At 47.3% G+C, this 13,609-nt stretch overlaps 1 protein-coding gene across 6 annotated transcripts in view; it reads left to right on the plus strand.

The window, feature by feature from the left end:
- The window catches only part of mvb12a (multivesicular body subunit 12A), a 38,182-nt gene that overhangs the window by 19,746 nt on the left and 4,827 nt on the right, over positions 1-13,609 (plus strand). For 4 of the 6 annotated variants that reach the window (XM_085971530.1, XM_085971529.1, XM_085971532.1 and 1 more), the window contains exons 2-9: positions 1,673-1,831; positions 4,269-4,367; positions 5,173-5,269; positions 7,892-8,021; positions 8,997-9,134; positions 9,497-9,603; positions 11,253-11,305; positions 12,369-12,428. In XM_085971530.1, the coding sequence (XP_085827656.1) occupies positions 1,736-1,831; positions 4,269-4,367; positions 5,173-5,269; positions 7,892-8,021; positions 8,997-9,134; positions 9,497-9,603; positions 11,253-11,305; positions 12,369-12,428 (780 nt within the window). In that variant the 5' untranslated portion in view covers positions 1,673-1,735. The remainder of the gene's footprint in view (positions 1-1,672; positions 1,832-4,268; positions 4,368-5,172; positions 5,270-7,891; positions 8,022-8,996; positions 9,135-9,496; positions 9,604-11,252; positions 11,306-12,368; positions 12,429-13,609) is intronic. The other 2 variants (XM_085971533.1, XM_085971534.1) reach the window with 2 other exon arrangements.

Consider the following 13,609-nt stretch of genomic DNA (forward strand, 5'->3'; position numbering starts at 1 on the left):
TAAAATTCTAACAGGACTAGACAGACTGATGCAGGAAGACTGTTCCTGATGGCGGGGAAGTCCAGAACCAGGGGTCACAGTCTAAGGATAAGAGGTAAGCCATTTAGGACAGAGATGAGGCGGAATTTCTTCACCCAGAGAGTGGTGAACCTGTGGAATTCTCTACCAAAGAAGACAGTTGAGGCCAATTCATTAAATATATTCAAGAAGGAGTTAGATATATTTCTTAAGGCTAAGGGGATTAAGGGATATGGGGAGAAAGCAGGGACATGGTACTGAATTTGGATGATCAGCCATGATCGCATTGAATGGCGGAGCAGGCTCGAGGGACCAAACGGCCTACTCCTGCTCCTATCTTCTATGTTTCTATAATCACTGCTCCTGATTGCTGGCTAGTGATCCCCTACTGGAAAGTGCATGTGTGTGGATACTAGCTGAGGATTAGGATTGGGTTCAACTGTGATGCCTCCAATAGTCAAATACCTTGTCTGGGTTTACACATGGAAGATGACCATTTGGCCAGAGGGCTTTGGAGCCAAAGCTCTGGAGCGACCACTTTCACGAGAGAATGGGGGCGAGGGGGCAAAATAAAAGGTGATGGAATCGTACCCTTGTAAAAGACATCTCAAATTCCTAAGATGGCGGTTGTCTTTCCGATGCCTGGATTCCGTTTGCAACCGTGAACTGCCTGTACCTTTCCGTGCCACAAATAACTCCCCAGACAAGGGGGCCATTAGGGTGCTGGCTTTCCCTTTCCCCATCCCAAGCCCACCCTCCCATCCTCTTCCAGTGCTGAGAACTGCCCAGGGTGACATGTCCTCTTATGAATGGAGACATTCTCAATGCTCTTTCACTGTTGTGTAACGTGTTGAAGTATGAATCCATTGTGCCGTCTTGTTACCCCTGAATTCACAACTTTTAATTTCTTTGCCCCTTTCCCCAAGTATTACGCTGGCTAGAATTGATGAGCCGTACCATAGGTCATTGGACCCCATTTTACTGCACCTAGTCTCAATCCACTCTCTTGCTCGCTCCCCGTACCCTCTCACCAGTACAGGAAACTTTCGATTAACTGGCACCTAAATAACCGGAAATGTTGGTTAACCGGCAAAATTCAGGAGTAGGTTCAGGTAACTTTTATTACTTTTTTTACTCCCATTTGTTGCTGTGCAAGGGTGTGGCTGCAGCTGTTGCTAAGCTACAGAGACGCTTGCAACTTGTGCCCATTGTTCTGAAGCTGTTGCTAAGCAACAGTGTTTGTTGCTTTATACGGAGCTCTCAGCTCCGTATCTTTCACTATAGCGTTCGGTTATCCGGAATTTTTGATGAACCGGCACCACGTCGGTCCAGTCCGTGCCAGATAAAAGAGAGTTTCCTGTACCATCAAAAAAAACAATTATCTGGTCATTGACGTCATTATTTTGATGGAGGGACCTTTCTCTGTGCAAATTGCCTACATAACGAGAGTGACATTGTAAAGAGTTTTGGGATGTCCTAATAATGTGATAAGTTGCTATATGAATGTAGGCTTGCTTTTTCCTTCAAACCAGCTATCTAATTCCCTTTTTAAAAGATCTTTTGGACTCTGCTTCTACAACAGTTGGTGACCGGGAATTCCAGGAAGATTTCCCCCAACCTCCCCTTTAATTCTTTTGTTTTCATTTGATCGTAGCTCAAGGACGGAGTTGATGAAGCGGTGATTGGCGAATAGGATTTATCTTGTGCCCTGTTCCTGATGGCTGCGCCCGAGACCAATGATTCAAACTGCTACCCTCTTACTGGGGTAGGATGGACCTCGAACCAGAGCACATGTCCGAAGGAATATCAACTGGTACGTCTGCTTGTTTGGCTATATTACAGAAATCCTCGGAGTTCTCATTTCCCCAGGCACTTTTTGGAAGGAGTGGATAGGAAAAGTTATCTGAACCCTTGTAAATTAAGTGCTAATCTGGGACTGGAATTCAAATTTGGAATCATCACTGGGATTTCAATGAAGTGTAATAATGAATGTGTGGGATTTTCATAATGTGTCCACTTGAACTGTGCAGAAATACCCGCTTATCGTCGCTCTCGGCTCTGAGTCAGAACGTTGTGGGACTTGAGCATATAATCTGTACTGATTGCTATACTGAGGGAGTGCTGCATTGTCAGAGGTGCCATCCTTTGGGATGCGACGTTAACGCGAGACTCCGTCTGTGGATTCTAATTTTATTGGGTGTTAAAAAGTGTGGATAAATATGATTAGAACTATTTGCTCACGTGGAGGATAAACAGCAACATATTTCCGTGTTATAACTCCTGTGTTCCGAAGAAGATTGAGGGAGTTCTCCCAGAGTCTGGTCCAACATTCTCCCAAAATTCAGTGGAAAGGAAAATTGTGCCTAGAGGGTGTCAAATGTGACTCCCTATTAAAAAAAAAAAAAAAAAACCAGAATAAGTCAGGAAATATAGATTAGTTAGCTTTAAGTTTTTTCCCCATTCTCATACTGTGATAATCACTGAAGAGACCAGCATTTATTGCCCATCCCTAATTGTCCTTGAGAAATAGCGGTAGACCGCCACCTTGAACCGCTGCAGTCCGTGTGGTGAAGGCACTCCCACGGTGCTGTTAGGGAGGGAATTTCAGCATTTTTGATCCAGCGCTGTATGTCCAAGTTGGGATGGTGTTTGACTTGAAGGTGATGGTGTTCCCATGCACCTGATGCCCTTGTCTTCTAGGTGGTGGAGGTCGAGAGTTTGGGAGCTGCTGCTGAAGAAGCCTTGATGACTTGCTGCAGATCCTGTAGATAGCGCGCACTGCAGCCACGGTGCGGCTCTGATGGAGGGAATGGTTGTTTCAGCTGGTGGATGGGGTGCCGATCAAGTGGACTGCTTTGTCCTGGATGGCGTCGAGCTTCTTGAACGTTGTAACTACAGCTTTCCAGGAAAGTGGAGAGTATTCCATCACACTCCTGATTTGTGCCTTGTAGCTGGCGGAAAGGCTTTGATGACCACCAGACATCCCAAAGCGCTTTACAGCCAATGAAGTACTTTTGAAGTGTTCACTGTTGTAATTTAGGAAATGTGGCAGCCAATTTGCGCACAGCAAGCTCCCACAAACAGCAATGTGATTGGGCCAGAAATTCGGGTCCCCACGGGCGAGTACGCGCTGGGTACTCGCGCGTAGGCCCAACGAAAGTGCCGGTTTCGTGCATGCACGGGAAACCGGAACTTCCGTTCCCTTAAAGGAGAGGCAGCGCGCACGCCTGGAACTTCCGTTTTTTTTACAGGTTTCCGCGGGAGGGTAAGTCTCCAGGAGCTACGCTTCTAAAAAGCAGTCGCAAGGCCTGCTTTTAACGAGGTAAGTGGTGAATTAAGTAAAATTAAAACATTTTTTCCACAGGTTTATTATTTTTAAATACTTTAAAGAAATACAAGTTTATTTTTAGCCCCGTTAAAAACTGTAATAAATTTTTTCCAAAATTTTAAATATTCTTTAAAAGTTATTTTATGTAATTTATATTTATTTTAAAAATGTGATTTAAAAAAAAAAAAAATATTATTTGAAGTTTAGTTATGACTTGGGGCTGAACTCTATTCATAGATTTGACCATAGATTCAGGTCTTCCTGTCAAATCTATGAATAGAGATTCCCTGCTACGATTGGCTCTCCATGGCCCACGTGATCCCAGGGGACGCTTCGAACTAACTGCGCCCCTGGGATACGCAAGCACTGCGCGCCGACAGTTGGAGCAGGCCCAGGATCGGAATCCCACGCGGGCCCACAGCTCAACGGCCGGCGCGCTAGGTAAGTGCAGGTCGGGGGCTTGCACCCGCGGGGAGCCTCCGACCCGAATTTCTGGCCCAATATGACCAGATAATTTTTTTTTTGTTATGTTGATTGAGGGATAATTATTGGCCAGGAGCCAAAGGAACTGGTGAGTGGTGCACCACAAGAGAGCCAAGCTGTGAGACCGTACCCCAGTGTGAATCACTGCTTTAAGGAGGGGAGGAGGAGTAAACAGAGCAAATTCAAGGGGGAGGAACAAAAGGCAACAAAACTTTAGATACACATAAACTAGTTTGTTTACCATTCTTTAAATTCAAACATTTTGGTCATGAAATCGCTGTTGCTGATTTCTGTATTCCATCGTGGGAGCTGAAAGGTAACATTTCCAGCGGGATTCTTTCTTGTGATTTCCTTTTGTATCACTTGCTCCAAATTATGCGAACTGTTAGACATTGAACTTCCTCTCCTGTTTATCTGCCTGCACTCTTTGTAATTCTAGGTCACTGCAACTGCCGACGGGTCCTCTGCAAACTTTGCAAAGGGCTTTAGCCAGAAATCCGGCTGTTACCTGTGTGTCAGCTCCTTGCTGATTCAAGAGGTAGGTTTATAAACACTCCCACAGCTCGGTGCCTGTCAGCGGGCCCTGGTACAGAACAAGGGGGTGCTACATTTCATAAGATCGTCAATGTTGCAAGAGTTGAATTGAGTTCAAATGCAAGGAACCTTTATAGATGGGCATCTTCCCATTCCAGTCTCATTTATCTTGTGCTCTTCCCACCCCCATAGTACAAAACTTGAGACTCTTTGTTGCGGCAACAGTGACTAAAAGAACAGGGAATCATAAAGACTGAGATACACCGACCAATGACTGGCTGAGTTAACCGACCTCCGCTGGGGTCAGGATGACGGTCCCACATCGGCCTCTATTCCCAGGCTCTGGCAGGGGGAAATCTGTCTGGATTCCTGTTTTTTTGATCTCTGTTCAGTGATCCTTGCTAGAAAGTATATGACTGTGTCTTGGAGGATTCCAGACAGCTTTGGGGTTGCCTGCAGTTGGATATCCCGCTGGTCATGCACGAGGAATGGTCGCCAAAGGGTGGTGGGGGTGAGGTGATTGGGTGGGGTGGGAGGTAAGGTATTGGAAGATTGGCGTGAAGCCAGCACCTTCAGGGGAGAAAATGTGAAGGAAAGATCACAATAAAATGGCACCAGTGGAAGCCTCAAAACTCCACCTGTATATATAAATGAGATTAACTCTGCCAATCCCATGGGGTATGATAGAGACTTGTCTGTAACTCATGGTTAAGGTGCCCAGGATGTCCATAAATCATCAGATTTCGCAATGCCATCTGGCCTTTGAAAGGACATGATGATTTAATGCTGATGCCGTGCTCTGTTTGCAGAATCCTCAGGGGGACATTGTGGCAGATATCCAGTTGCTTCCTGATAAAAGCCCTCTACCGTCGGGTTATATTTTCATTGCTGAATTTCTGGATTCAAGTGAGTATTTCTGGTTACAGTCATAAGGTTGTTGCAGTGTGGGACTGTCGTGGATCTCGGAACCTCTATTGATTAAAGTAAAGGGATTAAGTGTTTACATTAACTGGTTCGAATGATTCAAACACAGCATCCCTCATGCTTTAAATCTGTCCTTGTGCAAGAAACCTACACACTTCTCTGGCACCTGCGAGATCAGAGATAATAAAAACATGAGAACATCTCATGAAATTCTTCCCAAGTTCCAGTTCTCCTTGCCTACTCTGACCTCTGGTTCTGTGTAAACTATAAACGCTCTGTAAACCTGAGCTCATCCAAAACGCTGCTGTCCGTATCCTAACTCGCACCAAATCCCGTTCGCCCATCACCCCTGTGCTCGCTGACCTACGCTGGCTCCTGGTCCCGCAACCCCTCCATTTAAAAAATTATCATCCTTGTTTTCAAATCTCTCCATGGCCTCACCCTTCGCCATCTCTGTAATCTCCTCTAGGACTACAACCCTCCGAGAACTCTGCCTTCCTCCAATTCTGGCCTCTTGTGCATCGCCGACTTCCTTCGGCCCACAACTGACGGCCGTGCCTTCAGCCGTCTCGGCCCTATGCTCTGGAATTCCCCCACTACCCCTCTCTCCTCTAAGACACTGTTAAAGCCTACCTCTTTAACCAAGCTTTCGGTCACTTGTTCAAATGTCTCCTTCGACTTGGTGTCACATTTTGTCGTCTTGCGATTATACCGTATCCTGCAACTTGCCGTGAGCAGTAGTGTGGGTGATCCACTAGTGCGGGGTTATCCAAGCTTTCTGTCTCTGTGGTCACTCAGACCCATGTATCTCGCGTACCTTGGTGCCTTGACCCCATATATCGGGTACCTTGGTGCCTTGACCCCATATATCACGTAGCTTGGTGCCTTGACCCCATATATCGCGTATCTTGGTGCCTTGACCCCATATATCGGGTATCTTGGTGCCTTGACCCCATATATCGGATATCTTGGTGCCTTGACCCCATAAATCACGTATCTTGGTGCCTTGACCCCATAAATCACGTATCTTGGTGCCTTGACCCCATATATCACGTATCTTGGTGCCTTGACCCCATATATCGCGTATCTTGGTGCCTTGACCCCATATATCACGTAGCTTGGTGCCTTGACCCCATATATCAGGTACCTTGGTGCCTTGACCCCATATATCACGTAGCTTGGTGCCTTGACCCCATATATCACGTAGCTTGGTGCCTTGACCCCATATATCACGTAGCTTGGTGCCTTGACCCCATATATCACGTAGCTTGGTTCCTTGACCCCATATATCGCGTATCTTGGTTCCTTGACCCCATATATCGCGTATCTTGGTGCCTTGACCCCATATATCGCGTATCTTGGTGCCTTGACCCCATATATCGGGTATCTTGGTGCCTTGACCCCATATATCGGATATCTTGGTGCCTTGACCCCATATATCACGTATCTTGGTGCCTTGACCCCATAAATCACGTATCTTGGTGCCTTGACCCCATAAATCACGTATCTTGGTGCCTTGACCCCATATATCGCGTATCTTGGTGCCTTGACCCCGTATATCACGTATCTTGGTGCCTTGACCCCATATATCACATATCTTGGTTCCTTGACCCCATATATCTCCAGCTGCAAATGCTAACTGATCGAAGTGTTCCGATTTAGGATTTATGAGGCAAGTGGGCTAAAATATAACTGATTCCAAATCTCCAGGAACATGAGATGTAAATGGGACGAGGAGGAATAATAAATGTAAATGGGTCTCTGCTGCCTGGGTCTCGTGGGCTGGATTGTCACGGCTCGAGGACTGTATGTGGTCCTTGGCTCAGACACTGTCGCTCTATATTCTCAGCTTGGTGTGTGAAGTATATAAAATTAGCTGAAAGTATCTGTCTCTAACTTAATGCCTGGATACGATATAATGGTGAATTGAAGTTTTATCTCCTGTTGTATTTTGTTTAAACCAATTACGTGGCATTTTCCACAAAATAATTCAGGTTCTGGCCAGTGCCCTCTTTTACAAGGAGGGCATCAGTAAAGCAACTGGCTCGCAACCCCCTTCCCCCCCCCCCCTCCCCGGTCACAAACCGTTTGGAGAAATGGTGGGCACAGCGTGATCCCACCCCAGGGTCACCCGGGCACGTACGAGACCCCCAAAGAGGGCTGAATTATTCAGAGGACCCTCGCGTTCTCCTTATCGATTTTGTGCATCCTGCACCAGTGAATGGTGACTTTCACATGGGCCCAGGAGCAGACCGGACGGGAGACCCTCCAGCCTGCTCCCCACCCTCCCCCAGGTGACCAAAGTTGAGGAGCATTGGCGAGAAGTGCAACCAGAACCTTTGGAGCAGCCCCTTCTGGCGGTCAAACAGAGGCTGCAACCTCTGGCACTGCACAGAGACGCGAAGGGTGGTTTCGTCCACTCGACAGACCAGGTACGTGGTTGGAGTATGACCAGGTGCCTCAGGAATCGTGCCGTGCAACACTGTCTAACCCAGGTCCCTAATTGTGTCAGGACGGATTCCTGTAGACCGGGCTCACCGCTGGGTCCCCCCACCACCCCGCCAATTTGCAAGTTGCGTAACAATTCCCCTCTTCTTTCCCCAGAGGTCGCGGTGTCTAAAAAGAAACGACTGTGTATTAAGAGGGTCCCATTCAGTGAGGCGGACACTGCTGTTTTTGATGTCAAACTGACTGTGAAAAGCAAGCAGATTGTGCCTTCGTACACATGCATAGGGTAAGTAATGCCCACCGTCCTTATTGATACCACACGTTACAAGCAAGAGGGGACATTGGGACGGTTGAAGTACATTTTCACACGTGTGTAGGGCGCAGGTTTGTGCCTACGGTTTATTTACTGCCTTTAGATTGATCAGAAAGACAGAACCAGCCCACAGTGTGTACAGAAGCTGCTGTTTAGCCTCACATTTACAGCACCGGTGTTACAACCCACCGCACAAGTGTTCAAGATAATTGCACATACAGCTTGCATCCCCGCCCTTCAAGAAACCTAGGAGATGAAAGGGGGAGGGGGGGGGGGAATAATGGGTCCTGCACGAGCATGCTGGGGGTGGGATCTCGGCCAACCATGCCCGTTCCCCAACCTGGAGAAATACTTGTGATTCATTTTAATGAACTAGACACGGGCATCGCTCACTTTTAAAGTAAGTTGAGAACAGAGGAGCTTGCTGTGCTGAGAGCTGCTTTTGTGAATTCATTTCTGATTCCGATGTTTACAGTTCCCTGACGACACTTTCTGTTTGATTTGCATCAGGAAGCGAGTTTAAACAAATACCAGCAGTTTCTACCTAACTCGGATAAAGGATCTGATTGTTTGCTATAAATTGTCACCATGGTCTCATTTTCATGACCTGCCTTAAAAGGGCTCCAGGTAGTTAGGGACCTTTTGTCATTCACTTTTATCAGGAGAGTATATAATTATAATATGCATGCCCGTCTGCTTAGCCTATGCCTGTATTTATTGTGTGTCTGCATATTTACCCTGTATGCATCTGTTTCTATTTCTCATGCATGTCTTGCCTATGTGTTGTTAGCCTGCGCGTGTTTACTGTGCATGCGCGAGTATTTAGAGTGCGCGCGTGTTTACTGCGCGTGTATTTAGAGTGCGCGCGTTTACTGTGCGTGTATTTAGAGTGCGTGTGTGTGTTGTGCGTGTATGTATATTTATTAGTTATTGGGTTCTTTATTGCAGAGAGCTGAGTGGTTTTGTCATCTGGTGTAAAAAGGGGAGAGTGGAAAAGCCGAAACCACTGCCCAAGCCAAGAAGCTTTGGTGTTAATATGAGCAGCCTGTCGCTGGAGAATGAGAGCTCAAGGTGCTTACCTCAAGGGTAAATGCGTTTCACAGAGAACGTGGCTAGTTTTGGCTTTGAATTTTGATGCAAAAATTAGCAGATGGACGGAAGATAAAATGGAGCAGTTTTATGTTCTGATCTCTGACACTGTGCTGGATCCTTTTTGCAAAACCCCATCTGTTTTATATAACAATTAAATTCAGCTTTTTGAATGTAATAAAAGCTTTTAAACTTCAGAAAGATTTATGCTGCAGAAAGATCAATTTCAGACCCAGCACTGCAGTGTGCTGCAGGCCTGAGTTGTGAGATGTGTGTCTTACTGATATAAAGCGCGTGAGAGAGAGAGTATTGTGATTAAGTTTTTAAAAATGCATTTGAATATCTCTCATTTGTTGCAGCAAAAGGCCAGAACCTGACGTACTTCCAGCCCGACTTAGCAAGAGGCGCTCGAACCTGGAGCCCAAAGATGCCGTATACAGCATGGAGAATATCTACGGGATCTCGGGTAAGGGTGGAAACCCCAGCTGACCCATCGAACCCACTGACGCTCAGCCTGCTCCTTCCCCTGGTGAATGAGGGGGAGAGAGTGCTTTTACGATTTTTTCCCCCTATTTAGTTAAAACCAAAGCATCGGAATGATGAGTAAAATCAAGCTTGTTGGCATCGTCTGGTGTGCAAGAACCAATAGAACTCGCCGCCAGTGTTCCCTCTAATTTTGTTTGGCCCTGCGCGGCCCATTCAAAATACCATGTACAAGTGGTTTTTGTATTGAAAAGCCGGCTGTGCGGGTTCCCTGGAGCTCTGCCCGGCCGCACGGCTTACAGGGAACATTGCTCACCGCACTAACAGTACATTAACCTTGTACTGCTCTTTGTTCATTCCCTCTAGTCGCCCCTCTACCGACCAATGACGGACTTTTAACCGCACTTAATTCCCCCGGGTGTTAAACAACTCAAAATGCTCTCTGGACACAATCAACGTTTGGAAAGACTGAATCTATTCCACACAGGACATGGAATGATAATTTCATATGCCCACCATTATACTTCGCTGAAATCCACTACCCATCACTGTTGGACGTAAGAGTCCATTCAGACATCCAGCCCAGTTTTCAGGGCTTAACTATTGGATTTAATGTACTGGCAATGTCTAGTAGCAAACATTGGTACTGCAACAGTCTTTAGTTTAGTTGACGGCTGTTCCAATTTAAATGCCATTGGTCCTTTTCCTGGAAGTGCGACTAACACTGGGCATTGGCCTCGATGTAAGAGTGCTGGGATTGTGAGGCGAGACTGTCCTTTAAACATTCTGCTCCAGCACTGCTCACTCCGGAACCCAAATGGAAGCTCATTAAAGGGACAGTGAAATTCTACTAATTGGAACTTGGCAGTAACATTACATTACAAGCTAGGTCCAGGTTCCTGATGGTCACACTGTCTGTCTGTGTCTAACACTGCCCCGTGGCCCATCTCCCCCATGCCAGGGTTACACCCCACCTGGACCCCTCTCCAGGTAACGCCAGACCCGGCCACGCCCTCACCTGGACCCCCTCCCCACCCCCACCCCCACCCAGCCAGGCCCTCACCTGGACCCACAGCACCTGGTCACGCCCCCACCCGGGTGTGAGCTGCTGCCATTCATTCAGACTATTTTGTAAATAGATGGAGTGTGAAAGTGTGTAGCTCACAGTTGATAACCGTGACCCCCCTGCCCTCGTAGCTCAGTTTGTAATCGAGCAGCTTCGTGCTGAACTTAAAAGTGCAACAGAAAATTGTTGGCTGGTTTTTTGACTGTATTTGAGTTGACAGACCTCAGCCAGAGTGATGCCACAGAGCCCAGAGTTTCAGCTGTGAGTTCTGGAGTTTGGGAGGGGCAAGCTCCCCAGGATATTCAACCTGCTGGATATTGGGGTGGGGATAAGAACGGGCTTGGCAATGATGCACCTCTTAGTCAAAGAGCCTATTGGCTTTCATGGGTCGGCTTGTATTCAGGCGAGGCACCAGAGGGTGGCGGATGCCAGTGGAGCCGTAACACGAGCAGGAGTTGGTGAGGGGCAGATGGTATTGTAGTTTTGAAGGGATTATCCAGCTGCAATTAGTCAGAATAATGAACCTGTTCACAACTTTCCTTGTCTTTTGTTTCTTGGTTTGGCAGCTATGGACGGTGTCCCGTTTGTGCTACACCCCAGGTTTGAAAGCACCATGAATGTAAGTACAGCCAAAACATCTCAGTCGCCACTCTCTCAACTTAAAGTGCGGCTGCAGTGATTCAAATTCTGCCTTTCCTCCAGTAATTTTTTGAGTAGTATATTCGAAAGAGCTCGGTTTAATTTCCACGCTCTTTAATGTCTACTGGGGAATCTGCCTGTCCAGTAATTATAGGGCTCAAAGACCAGACGAAGAAGCTAGTGTGCTATGTTTTTATTCTGTCATTTCTGACTCTTTAATTTTTTTGAAGACAACCAATTCTTAGCAGCCCTTTGTAGGATGGGTGGGGGGTGGCTGCCCCATGTATCTCAGTGGGTCGATGTGCTGTGATGTACTCGGCCTTTGCAGACCAGAAAGGCACCAAGTTCGATCACTGTCCCGGGACCCCGTTACTGATCGCTGTCCCGGGACCCCCTGTTACTGATCGCTGTCCCGAGACCCCCCCGTTACTGATCGCTGTCCCGGGACCCCCCGTTACTGATCGCTGTCCCGGGACCACCCGTTACTGATCACTGTCCCGGGACCCCCCCCGTTACTGATCACTGTCCCGGGACCCCCCCCCCCCCCCCTCCGTCTGTGCGGAGTTTGGGAGAGTCTAACTTTGGGACATCGATGAAATGTAGCAACTCCTTCAGAGTTTTGTCGTATTGTCACCTAACCTTTGACCTTCCATCATTGCGGGGCATAAGCTGATTCTCGGCACATTGTTGTGATCTGCAGCTCGGGGTAGGGAGGAGTACCAAACTCTCGTGCTCCCTGCAAAGCCCTGCCACCAGTTGGAGGAATCTATGGACTGGCTCACATCACACCCACTCCCATAGAGGCAGCAGGGAGGGGACTGTCTGATCGGAGGGTAATAATGGAGCGTGGAGTAAAACCTCTGCCGTTGAGGCCGGATTGGTTCAGCATTCACCTGACCCCATCAAGACAGGCAGAGGCCAAACTGGGAACTCCAGTACAGTGCAGTCGTTATCACCGTATTCAATTGTAAAATGTTATGACCGGTTGTGTTGTATTGCAATGGGACAGAGTGCTGTAACTCACAGTTGGTGTCTTCTCACAGGTACCCAGTGCTAACATTACCAATCTCCAAATTAAAAGCCACGCTGAGATAGAAAATGAGGTAATTTGAAATATCGGCACATGCTTGTTATTTGAAAGTACTTGCTATGCAGATAAATAGTGTCACCATTCGCATTTTGTGTTACATGGCGTACTCGCTTCCTGTCCACCTGACACACATGTCGATTTAAAGTGGAACTCCAGCTCCTGTTCAGTACCTCGCCGTTCAGGCGTCGACTTCCCGGCACGAATTCATTTTTGCCATTTCATCTGCGCAAAGGAAACCAGGTTCCAAGTTTTCTCATTTGACCGAGGGCAGCTGTGGAATGATTACCTGCCTTTTGTCAGTGGATACTGTTAGTGTCACAGTGCTGAACAAAGGACGGGAGCAAGCCCTACATCTAAATAGAGCTCGTTACATTCGAGTTGGTTACATCTTCAATCACCTCAGTCTTATTCTCTGCAATTCCCTCCCTTAATCTTTCCAGCTCTCTCTCCACCTCTAAGAACGATGCATTTAAGGGGAAGCTGGAGAAAGGAATAGAAGGATATGCTGATCAGATACGATGGAGGGGTGAGGGAAGGCTCGAGTGGAGCATAACCACAAGCATGGACCAGAGGGGCCGAATGGCCTGTTTCTGTGTTGTAAAATTCTATGAACCATCTGTACTACGAAGCTTTTGGTTACCCCACCTAATCCCCCTCCAGCCCTGGATTGGTATCCGTTTCCTCATGCCCATCTGTGAAGCACCTTGAAGCGTTTGTTTAAGTTAAATAAATTATCTAAACGAGAGTTGCTACTCGTGAGGGGCGGGGACAGTTGCTGTGAAATGATCCTGGAGCACAGAGCAGTCTCCATTCAGGTTCCACTTGTCATGGGCCACCGCACCAAGCTATCCTAGGGCAGTACGCTAGGTAACCCAGGCTGGCATTCCGGTTTTGTGTGATGGCTTTATGAAAAATACCTCTGAGTCACCGAGCACAACCAGTTGGCTGCAGATACTAATTGTAAGCTCCTTAAAGCCGTCGATGACTCTAAAATAGGCAGAGCAGTCGGGATAAAAGATGGGAGTTCAGGTTTTGATGTGTAGGAAAACACGGCAGTGAGTATTTAACAAGAACTGATAACAGTGACACAAGTCAGCAGCTGTAACAACGCCTTGCCTTCCACCTCTGTCTCCCTCCACAGATCTTTGTGTTTTGCCTTGTGTACAGAGCATCGCCCTCCCATTCCCCGAAGAG

The sequence above is a fragment of the Somniosus microcephalus genome, chromosome 31 (assembly GCF_052327205.1).
Source record: "Somniosus microcephalus isolate GS21.2 chromosome 31, FLI_Smic_1.0, whole genome shotgun sequence".
NCBI lineage: Eukaryota > Metazoa > Chordata > Chondrichthyes > Squaliformes > Somniosidae > Somniosus > Somniosus microcephalus.